This window comes from Haliotis asinina, chromosome 11, assembly GCF_037392515.1.
Source record: "Haliotis asinina isolate JCU_RB_2024 chromosome 11, JCU_Hal_asi_v2, whole genome shotgun sequence".
Taxonomy (NCBI): Eukaryota; Metazoa; Mollusca; class Gastropoda; order Lepetellida; family Haliotidae; genus Haliotis; species Haliotis asinina.
The window spans coordinates 22,559,093-22,574,700 of record NC_090290.1 but is presented as its reverse complement, the minus strand read 5'-3'; the positions used below and the strand labels follow the sequence as shown (position 1 = coordinate 22,574,700).

General features: G+C 40.9%; 1 protein-coding gene across 1 annotated transcript; it reads right to left on the bottom strand.

Annotated features, from left to right (window-relative positions):
* Positions 1-131: 131 nt before the first annotated feature.
* LOC137255760 (cobalamin binding intrinsic factor-like) lies at positions 132-5,947 on the bottom strand. The gene is made up of 5 exons (XM_067793279.1): positions 5,847-5,947; positions 3,930-3,963; positions 2,905-3,072; positions 1,863-1,993; positions 132-1,131 (listed from the first exon to the last, which is right to left on the bottom strand). Exons 2-5 carry the CDS (start codon positions 3,956-3,958, stop codon positions 1,046-1,048), a joined length of 414 nt encoding a protein of 137 aa, XP_067649380.1. The 5' UTR covers positions 3,959-3,963; positions 5,847-5,947; the 3' UTR covers positions 132-1,045.
* Between the last annotated feature and the right edge of the window lie 9,661 nt (positions 5,948-15,608).

Here is a 15,608-nt window from a genome sequence, read left to right as displayed (position 1 = left end):
GATTGCCTGGTCCAGATTCACTTAATTTACAGACCTCCGCAATGTTGCTGGAATATTGCTGGGTATGGCATAAAACTAATCGCCCTCACTCACTTAATATCGATGTCCTCAAAATGAGCAGTCAAAAAGAGTTTTGTAACATCACATTTTATTTCACACTCAAAAATGCTAAACACTAAAACATTACTACTTTTCAATTAGATTGCATTCAAAGGGTAAAGCATGCATAAGAGAGATAGCTGATCATAAAAGTCAAGTGACAGCATTTGCAGAAAATAGCTGAAAAAGTTACTACTTTAGCAAGGGTGTCATGGTTAACTCCCTTGCCTTGAACAGTTTCTGACTACCTTGACAGTCTTTTAAAGTTTTGTTTTGGTTACAAAAAAAACTGACAATGTCCAGATAGACCACATTATGATGCTGTCTGGTATTTGAAACTATTTACCAGTGAAGATGCCGGTTACAACTGGGCCGCGTTTCACAAAACTCTCGTAAGCCTAAGATCTCGTAACTTTTCTCGTAGCATCCGTAGCTCCTGCGTTTCAATATAGGAGGCACAATGGCTACGAGAAAACGTACGAGATCTTAGGCTTACGAGAGTTTTGTGAAACGGGGCCCTGGTCTTCATTAACCATTTGCTTGTAATATAAGACACAAGGCTTGCTGACTTGGTTGACATGTGTTATCATATTCCAGTTGTGTAGAACGATGCTCAAGATGTCGATCACTGGAGTGTGTGGTCCATATTCGAATATTACAGCCCACCACCATATAGCTGGAATAGTGTTGATTTCAGCGTGAAGCAACAAAGAAACAAAATAATATTTTTATCTGCCATCTGAAAACCAAATTTCTGGATAAATTAAGCATTTTGTGTCATGTATTTTGTATTATCACAGGCAAGCTTTACGGATATCTGGCGTTCAGATAAGTGTGGTTCCACTGTACATGGTTAAGTAGAGGTTTGGGTACGTGTACACTGAGACACGGCTCGGCTAGTATTTCATGTCTCGTGTCTTCGACGATCTCGACCCTTTTCCCTTGTCTAACTTTTTGTACAGTCGTCGGTACCGTAGGAGGTGAACTTGAAGGAAATCACAGAACCGTTCTTTGGTACATACGAACTGACACCTGCAATGTGGAAACACAATGTAAGTATATGCGGGTCAATCCCACTGGGGCTGTTTGGTAGCCTTGGTGTAGATTTTCAGAGCTCTCTTCTAAGATAGACGTTTGTTAATTTTAAAGTATGGCATTTACTATCTTAGCGATAAAAGAGTCACGAAAATCTAGGCCCCGGTTGTTAAAGCGTTTGCTCATCATCCTGGGCCCCACTCGGATGCATTATGTGAAGCCCTACTTCTATTAAAATGTTACGCAAACAAGTTACGTACTCTCATTTACACCAGGACCTGTGAAGGTCTGGGGTAGAATAGGCCCTCAGCAATCCATACTTTCCATAAAAGGTGACTATACTTGTTATAACAGGCAACTAATTGGATCGGCTTGTCATGCTCACTAACTTGGTTGACACATGGTATTGGTTCCCAGTTGCACAGATCGATGCTCATGCTGTTGAACGCTGGATTGTCTGGTCCAGACTCGATCATTTACAGACCGCCGCCTTATAACTGGAACATTGTGGAGTGTGACATAAAACTAAACTCACTCACTCACCCTTTTACACCAGCATGGGGCGGTGGGGTACCTACTGGTTGAAGTGTTCACTGGACATGTCAAAGACGCGAGTTCGATTCCCCACATGGGTGCAATGTACGAAGCCGATTCCTTGTGTCCTTGCTGTTATTGCTGTAGTATTGCTGAAAGCTGCGTGCTGGGTCGCTCTCTTGACTAGTACGTACCTACTGGTATAGGGTCCCCTTTATCCAGGATCTGCCAGTAAGTCTTGTCCTCTGTGTTCCCAGCCAGCTTGTTTAAGCTTAGGATCATATATCCTGTGACTTCTTTTGTCGCATAATACTCGGCCGTGAAGCTGTATAATTACAAGAAGAGTGATAGCTCAGTGGCACACATTTCATCGACAAATGTTTTGTGGAGCGGCTGGGAAAAAACGTGTTTATTACACACATTCTAAATATGGATCTTTATAAGATAGTTTTGATATTTGGTGTTGTGTAACCAAACTTGGTTATTCAACTTCTGTATTTTAAATTAACATTATAACTCCTTTCAATCAGTTTTTGACCAAAAATGTAAGTGAAACACAACCATGTTTGTGAAGAATTAAGCATTCACTTTCAGTGTCCAGGGGATTACTGTTATTTTTAAATTGAATATTTGTTATTGTTTACTTTCATCTTTAAAGTGGTCTGTCTTTTTTTACAGAAGGTGTCTCTGACAGAGGTGGTGTCTGACTCAAGTAGGTGGTGTCTGACACAAGCAGATGGTGTCTGTCTGAGGGAGGTGTTGTGCAGCAGAAGGTTTTGTCTGGCACAAGTACATGTTGTCTAACACAAGTAAGATGTCTGACACATGTAGGTGTTGCCTGACACAAGTAGGTGTTCTCTGATGATGTTGTTATCTGACACAAGTAGGTGTTGTCTGTGTGATGACTATCAAAGGAGGTATTGTCTGAAATTCTTGCAACAGAAAAGGTTCCTCAGACAGATATCTGGAGATGTGTTACGTGATGGAATGTGTAGTGAGAGGAAAACTGAGTTACAGAAACGTACATGTTGAGCAGAAAAGTGGTACTTTCTACAGAATAAGAGCCATGTGTCATAAGAATGTGTGACAGACTGCTGAGTCAGACATTGGGACAACAGGATTAAGGATCAGTCAGACATTGGGACTGCCGGATTGAGGATGAGTCAGACATTGGGACAACAGGATTGAGAATGAGTCACTGGGAAAACTGCATTGAAGATGAGGCAATTATCTTACTGGAAATGCTGGTCCTTGGCTACTGCCGCTTGGAGGAAGTAGATGAGTTCTCTCTGGGGCATCTCTAGCTCAACAGAAGCCTTGAACATCGGCGGTCTGATGCTGTTCTCCACCTCCATGGTGACGGTAATTGGAGGTCCACTGTTGCATGAGGAATTCTGAGCACCCCTGAAAGATAACCTTTACGTGGCCTTTAGAAGTTGGTATGACGAGGAGGAATATGTTTTTATGGATGGACAACTTCTTTATTGCAACAGATGCAACGTTTCGGTGTATATCATTTGCTTGATAACGGTGTTAGGGTCTACACCGAAATGTCGCATCTATGGCAATGAAGAAAGTGCCCATTCATAAAAAGTGCTCCTCCAGGAAGATGAGGACTAATGGATTTTAGTGTAGAAATAATAAACAAGTAAGCAACACGTAACCGCCGTCACAGACTGACCAATTTAAATTAAATCTGCTTTGAAGCATCTCTTGTTTCTCTTTTTTTTCTTATTACTCACAGAAAAAAGTAGATGAACCTAAATATTCTGTTGGCTAGGAAATAAACAAACTTTCAAAACAGGTGACGCAATGTCTAAATCTTCGAAGACAACACAACCTTTTGACCATGAAAGAATAGCATATTACATTGTTTATTTTTTATTATCCTGACTCATGCTTATTATGCTTGTCTCCTTCTAACATAGTGGAACACTTGTGCGCCAAAGATACACGGTCTCAAGGGAGGCTACTCGTGGGTGAGTAATGATTTTACATCGTCTTCAATGGAGGGAACTTCAAGGGATTCAAGAGTAACCCTATGTTCGGATAGACAAGTATAATAGGCATAAGTCAGGATAAGTATAAACTTTCAACTTTAATCAGAAAAATTACATAATCTTTTAGTCACATGATCGTAAAAGGACCATACTGAGATGGGTATCGGGTGCAACTCATTACCCACCCGTCCCGGGTATCCGAGTTACCCATCCCAGCCCTAATAAATACTCATGCCGAAGATCATACAACGATGTACTTACTGCTGGCGGTCATACACTGTCGTACTCATATTTCCTGTTAGTAAGAAGAAATAAAATACAAAAACATGAAAAAAAAAAGGTAACATATATGCAAATAATTTACATTTCCAGTTTTTAGGCCAAAGGTAATATTTTCTTGTCAGGAATATAAATCGTAGTTGCAATTTCACAATACGAAAGGCCTCTTGGGATAGAGATTTCAATGGTTGGATCGCAGAGCTTGAGCCATAGACATTCTGAAATTGGAATACAATTCTTCTGAGAATAGAAATTGTAACGATGTTTGAGATAACGTTAAATATTCACCTTTATTCTGTCCAGTACCTTACAGTGAGTGAGTGAGTGTGGTGTTACGCCACTTTGAGCAACATTCCAGCAATACCACGGCGGGGGACACCAGAAATGGGCTTCACACATTGTACCCATGTGGGGAATCGAACCCGGGTCTTCAGCGTGACGAGTGAACGCTTTAACCACTGGACTATCCGGTTTGAGAAGAAAGGACAGAAGGAATCTGTATTTAACTCTGTGGCTAAGTTTGAATGAAACCCAAGGCGCGCATAATGATGACAGTTTACATGTACAGACAGCAACTGGGAACTGATGACATGTGTCAACCAAGTCAGCGAGCCTGACCTCCCTATCCCGTTAGTCACCTCTTACGGCAAGCTGAGTCGCCTTTCGTGGGAAGCATGGGTTGCTGAAGGCCTGTTCTACCCTGGACCTTCACGGGTCTTCTTTCGGACACTTGACGTAATTTCCATAGCCATACAGTTTAATTTAGAGTAGTATAAATATTTTTCGTGAACATAATTTTCGTAATTAGATCCAAGTCAAATTCTGCACATTTGTGAGGAATCATCTTACCACGATGCACAGTGCCGAGAACTCTTTTAACATAGCGGCCTATGGGATTGTGCATTGTGGAACCATGCGTAAGTTGATAAATGTGATGTCATTAGTTAAACGGTTGTCGGAAAACTGAATTGAAATTATATGTGCAGAGCAGAGATAATTTCACATTTGCTTGTCAAATTTTACAAACATCCATCGTAAACTCGCTTCATGATAAGTCAAATTACGTCATGTGTCCGAACCCGTGAAGGTCCCGGGGTAGAATAGGCCTTCAGCAACCCATGCTTGCCATAAAAGGCGACTCAGCTTGTCGTAAGAGGCGACTAAAAGGATCGGGTGGTCAGGCTCGCTGACTTGGTTGACGCATGTCATCGGTTCCCAATTGCGCAGATCGATGCTCATGCTGTTGATCACTGGATTGTGTGGTCCAGACTCGATTATTTACAGACCGCCGCCATATGGCTGTAATATTGCTGAGTGCGGCGTAAAACTAAACTCACTCACTCATGTGTCCGAATGTAACTGGCACGAGTCTGTAACTATTTACCATGACCAGTTGTCCCGTCTCCAGCTTACAGACCAGCACTAGTGGTCCCTACTAAATAATATATGCTTAGATTTAAGAGTGAGTGAGTGAGTGAGTTTAGTTTTACGCCGCACTCAGCAATATTACAGCTATATGGCGGCGGTCTGTAAATAATCGAGTCTGGACCAGACAATCCAGTGACCAACAACATGAGCATCGATCTGCGCAATTGGGAACCGATGACATGTGTCAACCAAGTCAGGGAGCCTGACCACCCGATCCCGTTAGTCGCCTCTTACGACAAGCATAGTCGCCTTTTATGACAAGCATGGGTTGCTGAAGGCCTATTCTACCCCGGGACCTTCACGGGTAGATTTAAGACATCAGTCATCATTCTTGGTAGAAACAAAACAATCCGTTCATGACGTAATCTCAATTAAAATGTATTGAAAGAAAGTATTTCAAATTAACGGAATGAAGACTATGGCGTATCCAAAATAGTTCTGGTTTCTGAGCAATACACAAAAATTACCTACCTTCCTCTTGCTGTGCTAGCTAGTGAATGCCCGTAGACAGCAATGTGGGATGTGTATATATTTATAGTGACTGCACCAGTCCTGACAGCTCTCCAAGAATCGCTACTTCCAGGAAATATGACTGTGTCATGGTAACTATTGTTAGTACATACGCGTTCAGGATAGCCAGTGGTTTCTTTGTTGTTTAACGCGGCACTCGACAATATGCCGAGTATATCAGGTAAATAATCGAGTCTTGGCCAGACAATCCAGGAATCAACAGCATGAACATATGTATTCGATGTACAGGAGAAAAAACGCCTCCGAGGTTTTACATTGTCTACCAAAACCGAGGAGTGTTTTCTCTAACATATATACCGTCAATGATGGGTAATTACAATGTAGATGATTATTTAATGAAACTACGTAACAGTAACTGAAGCGTGCGTAAAATCAATTTAATGAGTAACTATTAATAGATCATTTAACCCCACCTCCTTCGCCGGTAGAGCGTCTGCCTACGGATCTGAAACTTTCGGTTCCAGTTCCGCTTTGGAAAACATTTGTGTTGTGAATCGTAAACGATATTTTTCAATTGATTTCAAACACTCATGTATCAATTGAATATTGATGGTCGTATAAAGTTAGGAAAAGTAAACCCTGGGGAGCGGTCTTACTAACGGAAAGTAAAACCTGGGAAGAGGTCTTACGAGCGAAAGGTAAACCAGTCCCACCAAAACAAAAACCTCGAATGCAGTTATTCTGGGAAAACAAGAGATGACATAATATATAATTAGAAGCACACTTTAGGTGTATATGACGTCTCAAACAAGTCTGTGAGCCTGATACTCCTCTCAGGAAGCACTATTTAAGGTAATCGTTAGTCATTAAGGTAACCTGGGTGTAATGTATATATTTATAGTGACTGCACCATTGCTCTCAAAGAATCGCTACTTCCAGGAAATATGGCTGTGTCATGGTAACTATTCTTAGTACATATGCGCTCAGGATAGGCAATGGTTTGTTTGTTGTTTAACGCGGCACTTGGCAATATGCCGAGTATATAAGGTAAATGATCGAATGTGGGTTTTACATTGTCTACCAAAACCGAGGAGAAGTATGGGAGTGAAGGTTAACCTTAGTTTAAAGGTTGCTTCGTGAAAGGAGCGTCTGGTCACTGGCGACAGGTGATGTTAATAACGCTGGGGTAGCCTAGTGGTTAAAGCGTCATGCTGAAGGCACGGGTTCGATCCCCCAGATGGCTACAATGTGTGAAGCCCATTTCTGGTGTCCCCCGCCGTGATATTGCTGGAAAATTGCTGCAATATTGCTAAAAGCGGCGTAAAACGAAGGCTGTTCTTATTTTTTCTTGTGTCTCTCATCTCCCAACCGACCCAATTTGTTCCTTCCTACGGAACAAAACAAAATATTTTTATTTTACAAAATGTCGCCGACAGCAACAATTTCAGGCCCATCAAACGAATAATGTGTCTTAAAAGTCGACTTTAAAAATTACAATATTTTGAAACGTCTCTCAAGTATGTAAACTGGCGATCTTTTTTAATTCACCATCCCTTCACTAATCCGCTTGGAGCCCAGATCCAGATCCAACCTTAGAAACTAACAGAGCATGTCTCATGAGCGATGGAAGCTGTATGTGTTTAAACACTTCCTGCTAGACACATATTAGATGATCCTGCGCACTAAACGCATTTGTGACAAGAGAGGCGGTACAACGAATTGGGCCAGTACACATGGCTGCTACAGGTAGCTTGATTGTCGTAAGAGGCGACTAACGGGATCGGGTGGTCAGGCTCGCTGACTTGGTTGACGCATGACATCGGTTCCCAATTGCGCAGATCGATGCTCATGTTGTGGATCACTGGATTGTGTGGTCCAGACTCGATTATTTACATATATATTTGGAATATTGCTGAGTGCGGCGTAAAACTAAACTCATTCACTCACAAGTAGCTTGGCGATTATGCACGTGCAATACATGCTCACCATGACATGAAATCAACACCGCCTATTCCTTCGAATGATAAGACTGCACTTTCAGGCATAAGATACTGAAATTCCACGCTAACCTTTAGTTAAGACGAAGACAAATATATGATTGGGCCATTGACAAGCATTTTAGATATTCAACAATTTTGTTTTAAAAAACCAGGAAAATGACATTTGCTTCGTGAAAGTGATCGATGGTCCTAAACATATTTGCTCAGTATATTGTGTTGATTCAATTCGTTGGGATTGTACCTGTTCCCAAATCGAGTGTGCTATAACAATTCATGCGTGAAACGCACGGGGAAAATGAACTTCTCGATATTTATCAGACAACCTGTCTCCCTCTTGTTTCAAGTGGATCGTTCTGTGGGGCGGTCCCAAGTATGCAAATTGGGGCCATTTGTCAGGTTTGTCAGGAGTTGAGCCTTGGCCATCACTGGTGATGTTTACGCTGTTTCATATGGACAGCATATCTTTTCTCTTGACCAGTGATGTATCAAGTGGTATGAAATATTTGTTTCATGATTCTGTGAGACACCGGGGATAACCATGGCTGCTTGTCTTGCAATAATGAATCATGAAATGGCTACCTGAAACCAGGCGGTGGAATCAGCTGATCGTTTTCAGATCTTATTTTGTCGTTTTGTTGACGTTTTGCAATCGGTAATTCAAGTCTGTCACTAGATGCCTGAATATCACAATTTTAAGCCTGCAGTGTATTTTCATTGCATATGTACTCCAAATCTATAACGTATGTCGCCGATTAAGTTGCATTCATGTAATTCGGTACGATCGGGAGCGGATGTGGTGTGCGAAATGTGATAGCATTCTTATGCAACGTGTAAAGTTTGTCGTGAAAATAATACATTTATTCAGTCATTTTCTTAAGTATTACTAAAATAACTATTGATATAAAATTAATTAAAAATATTAAAATGTAAAGAAATACATACACATATCTACATGGAATGATTGTGGGGTTAAATTCAAATTCATGTCATCAAAAACATACTTGATTATAAGCGACCATTTTATAGTCTGGATACTGTAGTAGGGTCATTTTGTCACTAGCTTGGAAAGAAGATGGCAAACTGCTTTCTTTTGTTTCTTTTTCTTTTCTCCCTTCCGCCCCCCCCATCAGCACCACTTTGGAGATGAGAAAGATTTTTTTTAATGTGGATGGCCTAAATTCACTTACAAATTAGACATTCACCCATTACCAGCTCCATTCTAAAAGCAATGAATGGCACTCCTCACCGGAAGCGATGTCAAGTAGAACTCATCAAGAATTATTCGGCGAATGTGAATTTCCCAACTATGTATTGTTCTGCATTATCCTGACTGTCTCAAGCCAGTGTTCCAGGCAGCAAATCCGGGCACCCTCCCAATGTCAATTCAGAAATCATACCGAAACATGAGTCAGTAAACCTATTCAGACAATGACCAACTTTTCAGCCGATCCGAATTTTCTCGAGAGAAAGTGAAAACAGACATCACAAACAACTCTGGTTACACGCAATTCCATTTCCTTGTTTCGTTAGAAAATGGTATTTATAACAGAATTTTAATTAAACTTAAATAACGCCGCATTGCTATATTTTATGGCGAGGTGTAGGCAGCATCACCTTAACTACAGTCAAGACTGTCCCTGTTTGGTGAAGTCGTAAAATGATTCACAATGCATCTGTCTCACTGGTTACACCTGTTATGTGCTTTTGAGCTTATTCATTGTAGTTCTGTAACGCACAATGAGATTGATGTAATATCAATTCTGTACCAGACCGCCAAACGTTCCTATGGGCAAGGCCTCGTTTTAAGATTTCCACTATTTCCAAGTTTCCGGTTGCCAGAGCTCGCTGTACGACGTGCTTTTAAGGATTAGAAGGAACGTAGTGTTGCAACATACAAGTGCTTAAATGTGTCAGATCATACTGATTAATATTTATGTATCCAGTTAAATGAATGAGTCTAAAACTTCTGGACTGGTTATTGCACTACAGCGCGCAATAGGGCGGAGCCCAGTCAACAGGAAACGAGACTGTTGTGTAATCAATGTTTTTACTTGCGGAGGTACCATGCAACTCTTGCCGATTACTATCATCATCCTTCCCAAAAGTGAGGGATACTCCAAAACCACCAGTTTGAGTGTAGCTCTTATCGCTCAATACAGCAGTACTTTCCCCGTACAGTGCACCCTGGTTATAATGCCACTGTGAATATAATGTCATGTTTTTACAGAAGGGGTACCCTGCCTGTGTTATACCCTGGTTATAATGCCACTGTGAATATACTGCCATGTGTTTACAGAAGGGGTACCCTGCCTGTGTTATACCCTGGTTATCATGCCACTGTGAATATACTGCCATGTGTTTACAGAAGGGGTACCCTGCCTATGTAATACCCTGGTTATCATGCCACTGTGAATATAATGTCATGTTTTTACAGAAGGGGTACCCTGCCTATGTAATACCCTGGTTATCATGCCACTGTGAATATAATGTCATGGTTTTACAGAAGGGATACCCTGCCTGTGTTATACCCTGGTTATAATGCCACTGTGAATATACTGCCATGTGTTTACAGAAGGGGTACCCTGCCTGTGTTATACCCTGGTTATAATGCCACTGTGAATATACTGCCATGTGTTTACAGAAGGGGTACCCTGCCTGTGTTATACCCTGGTTATCATGCCACTGTGAATATAATGTCATGTTTTTACAGAAGGGATACCCTGCCTGTGTTATACCCTGGTTATCATGCCACTGTGAATATAATGTCATGTTTTCACAGAAGGGATACCCTGCCTATGTAATACCCTGGTTATCATGCCACTGTGAATATAATGTGATGGTTTTAGAGAAGGGATACCCTGCCTATGTAATACCCTGGTTATCATGCCACTGTGAATATAATGCCATGTTTTTTACAGAAGGGATACCCTGCCTATGTAATACCCTGGTTATCATGCCACTGTGAATATAATGCCATGTTTTTTACAGAAGGGATACCCTGCCTATGTAATACCCGTGGTTATCATGCCACTGTGAATATAATGCCATGTTTTTTCCAGAAGGGATATTGTACCTATGTAACACCTTGGTTATAATACCAAACTGGATATGATGCCATATGCTAGTGGTTTTGGGAACAACAAGTCATTTTGCCCCTAAATGTGTGCGCAACGTTATGTAATGTAAGACCATACAATGACGGCCTCAGATATGGGCGTCTCGGTATGAGTGAGTTAAAAATTAAAGCAGTATTTCCGTAGTATTTTCTGCAGTGATTGGCCATATCGCGACTAAAACAAGCTGTAAAATCACCATAAATACATGTTAATTCTCAAAAAACAAAAACAAAAAAAAAAAACTGTCTACGACGGACAGTAAAGCCAACTAGAATATCCCATCATTTTAGAAGTGATCCCTATCACCTATCCCTAGAACTGGATTTATGTGTGTGTGTGTGTGCGTGTTTTTTTCTTGTTTTGTTTGTTTTTGGGGGTTTTTTTTGGTTTTTTTTGGCGGGGAGTGATTGGTGTATTGGCATGTAATTTGCATATTTACGATTTTCATTTTAAAATAAGCAACTAGAAACAAACAGTAACAGGTGTGTGATGTGTGATGCAAGATGAGTGTCAAATTTAATGTTCTGTGTGATTTTTCTAACTCCACACACGCACACACGCACACGCACGCGCGCGCGCGCGCGCGCACACACGCGCGCACACACACACACACACACACTTCGTTTCCAAGGGTACATATTTTGATCTCGTGACCGGGACTTACCATTTCCTTTTCGAGACCCGGAGCTTTTCATTTCCTTTTCGACAATGCAGCCTAGACCTGTTTCGAAATGATTAGTCATGTTCAAGATTGAGTGAGTTTTACACCGCTTTTATCGCAATACATGTGTTCAAGCAATATCACGGCGGAGGACATCAGAGATGGGCTTTATACATTGTCTCCATGTGGGGAATCGACCTCGGGTGTTCGGCGTGACGAGTGGACGTTCCGCTGCGCTGCCCCACCGTCCTTTAAGATTGAATCAACTCCGACTTGTTTATTGTTTGGGAGAGATAGTTCTCATCTACATCTGAAAAACCTTCTTTCCTCTACAATCACTTGTCTGTGAACGTACATATTTCTCTCATATGTGTTTTTTCCCTAAACACATACAAAAACAGAATTTGAACAGTGTAATTAAAAAATTAAACGTCGATTTTCGTTTAAAAAAACAATCAGAATAATTATCGTCTTCATATTCTGGTTTATCGATGACTTTATTGTCAGTCTGTTGCTTACAGGCCGCCAACGGTGGATGACCAGGAACCATAACACTGTATACCGCTTGCAGGGGCGTAGCTTCCATTATAAAAAAGAGCGGGAATACACATCACTGGGCAAGCCCAAAATACTATCTATATAAAGCTTTGCAACGTATCGGACTTACACGAAATTAATGATTTGCCCCTTTTTGTGTGTGAATTGTATGTTGGGTGCCGACATGTTTTCCTAGCCAAAAAAACCCCCTGTGTTTTCGTTTTTGCTCTGCCAGATACCATACGAAGGGCGCCTGCTACCTATTATTCGTATGTACTGACCCCTCGTGTAGTATTCTCTATGTATCACCTCCATACCTGTGCTTTCGGGATTCAATGGTAAATGTCTGAGGCCCGCATCAGCTCAGGCAAAAATTGGGGCTGGGAAGGGTCCATATTTTCTACCTGTTAATTCCTGACATCCAATTTGTATAAAATGGCAATATATTTTTCAGGTCGGGAGCTAAAATGTAGATTTTTTTCAATATTTAAACCACGTATTCTATTCAAAACAGGTGGATGTCAATAATGTCTAAATCTTTTAAAATGCAGCCTTTTAATCATGAAAGAATGGCATAATGCACTGTTTAAGCTATTAATCCCATTATAACGCGTGTGGGTACTGAGACGGGTACCTAGATCTGACTCATTACTTACCCGTCCGGGTTACCCGTCCTAGCCCATGTGAAAACGACTCGATTTTTTTAAAGACACCGTCTCGTGTGCTCTTCGGTTTTATTTGGATGCAGGGCCCCGTTTCACAAAGGTCTCGTAAACCTAAGATATTGTAATGTTTCTCGCAGCATCTGTACCCCCTGCTGTAACGCTGCATGGAGGGAAGAATGCTACAGTAGAAGTTACGAGATTTTAGCTGTGAAACTGGACCCTGGGCCTAGATTTAAGCTCTCTTAGCGCTAAGATAGTTGTAAGTTTGTTAATGTATGGCACTTACGACTATCTTAGTGCTAAGAGAGCTACGAAAATCTAGGCCCTGTGCATCGATCCACAAAACAGTCTTATCATTACGACTTGAGGTAACTTTACAGTTTACCATCGGCTTACAAATGTCGTAACGTTTGGAACGCTTTGTAGATCAGGGGCCCGTTTCACAAAACTCTCGTAAGCCTAAGAACTCGTAAGTTTTCTCGTAGCCATTGTACCTCCTATATTGTAACACAGGAGCTACGGATGCTGTGAGAAAAGTTACGAGATCTTAGGCTTACGAGAGCTTTGTGAAACGGGGCCCTGGATCTAGTTCTCCAGTAACCATGAGAAAGAAGCCTCTATCCCTTACGTCTCACTCACTCACACTGACGTCTTCAATATAAAAATCATGCCCTTCATAAAAAGATAATGTATGTCTCAGGAAATCGCAATGACTTACTTCGGAAAGATTGAGTTTGGTTTTATGCCGCTTTTAGCAATATTCCAGCAATATCACGACAGGGGATACCCGTGTGAGGAAATATGCGGCGAAATGTGAACTTATTAATTTGTGAAGTTATGTATAAAGCGACAATAACAATAACCCATAACTAATTCCTGATCTATCAAACTTGCTACTAAAATGATAAATTTCAGAAACATTATTATATTTGAATAATAGCATTTCATATAATTTATTCATAACGATAGGAACAGTAAGTTAACTAGAATTATTTTTAAAAAATACTTTTATTTATGGTTGGTTGAATGAAAATAGTTGTTCCTCGGGTGAGCGGATTCACAGTCCATGACTACGTAAGTATGTGAAATATACTTGTTTGTAAACGTTCCCATACAGCATAGCCCAGCCCGTCAAGATCCCTGGTAGAATGTCTTCAGCAACACATGCTTGCCACAAACACCGATTATGCCTGTCGTAAGTGGCGACTCGCAGGATGGGTGGTGAGGGTCGCTGACTTGGTTGACACGTCATCGGTTCCCAATAGCATAGATCAACGCTCACGCTATTGATCAGATTCGGTAATTGCCGAATGCGGCATAAAACACATCTCACTCACTTACAGCATAGTCTGGAAATCACAGGTTATCGCTTCACAAGGTCTTGACTATAAATATAATCACTTTGCGATAGTGATTCATAATATATTATACATATACATATAGTCGGAATAGTTCAAAGGAGGCTGAGATTAAGCTAGATTTCTTATGATCATGGGAAGGGTTTTGTCACTCATTATAGCACATTATCTACAGCCAATCCACATCACAGGTACAAAGTTCCTATCCAGTGCTGGTCACAATCTCAAGAAGTGCTGGTTTCAGTAAATGAATATGTCATTTAACCTATTATTGGTTACAGCACACGTTGAGTGTAACTGGACTATGCTCATGCTGGTCAAGTCTGTACTGGTTGTTCTCCCCCCTCACTGTACAATATTACGCACATTTATCTATATACAAAGAACATGCAAAGACATTCCATACTGTACTGAATTCACAGGTTCAAAGTCCTCATTGTAAATACCATCACAAAATGATATTGGTTCATAAATGTATGCAGTTGTGATGATTCGGTGAATGAGTAAGTGGGTTTTAAAAAAGGGGTATAAAAAAGGAAATTTGTTTCACTTTGCACTGTGATCTCAAAATACATGACAGTGTCAAGACTGAATCATCCATTTAACAAAGGTAGTTTGCTCAAGGTTCATCAATTTGATTATCTGTCAGCTATACCGATGACAGATATGCACCAGGGGCCAAGGAGAGGACGCACAGTATTGTGTGTGTTCACAGTACTGTGTGTGTTCATGAAAGCATCAATGACAAGTTTCAAACCAATAGTCAAGTCTCCACCACACAAAACAGCAGGTCACTTCCGAGTCATGAAGGTGATTTGATTTGTAATTTCAGCTATATGACAAAGATCTCTATATAAATGTCTCTGGACCAGATAATCCAGTGATAAGCAGCATGTATGCAGTTGGGATATGATGACATGTCAACCTAGTCAACAATCCTGAACACCCGATTCCGTTAGTTGCCTCTTACGACATGCATGGGTTGCTGAAGACCAATGGACAATGCCAACTTTCATGCCTGTAACATGATTTCCTCTATTGACTGTGTTTAATACTTTGACAGCTGGCATTATTCCATATAAAATCATGGAGACCTGTACATAAATAAACTCAATCCAGACAAAACCAGTCGCTCACTCTGCATGTCATGAATGTATTAGTGAGTTGGGTTTTACGCCACTTTTTGTGCCATACTCCAGCACTACCATAGTGAGGGACACCAGAAATGGGCTTCGTACCCATGTGGGAAATCGAACCCAGGTCCTCAGAACAAGCTAACATCTTCACCACTAGGCTACTCCATCACCCATATGAAGTTTATGACTTTTAGAAATCAACCAATCACTGTTTCTACAGAACACATACAGTTAAGTACGTTCTTCAAGTGCGTAATCAGCTTTCCATAAGATGTAAGTACTATTTGAA

Bases quoted from the DNA above. Each gene is read 5' to 3' on its own strand.
- LOC137255760 (XM_067793279.1), bottom strand. From the start codon at position 3,958: ATGAGTACGACAGTGTATGACCGCCAGCA. The intron at 3,073-3,929 runs GTAAGTACATCG...GTTATCTTTCAG, and splicing joins ACAGTGTATGACCGCCAGCA to GGGTGCTCAGAATTCCTCAT. The intron at 1,132-1,862 runs GTACGTACTAGT...TCCACATTGCAG, and splicing joins AGGGGACCCTATACCAGTAG to GTGTCAGTTCGTATGTACCA.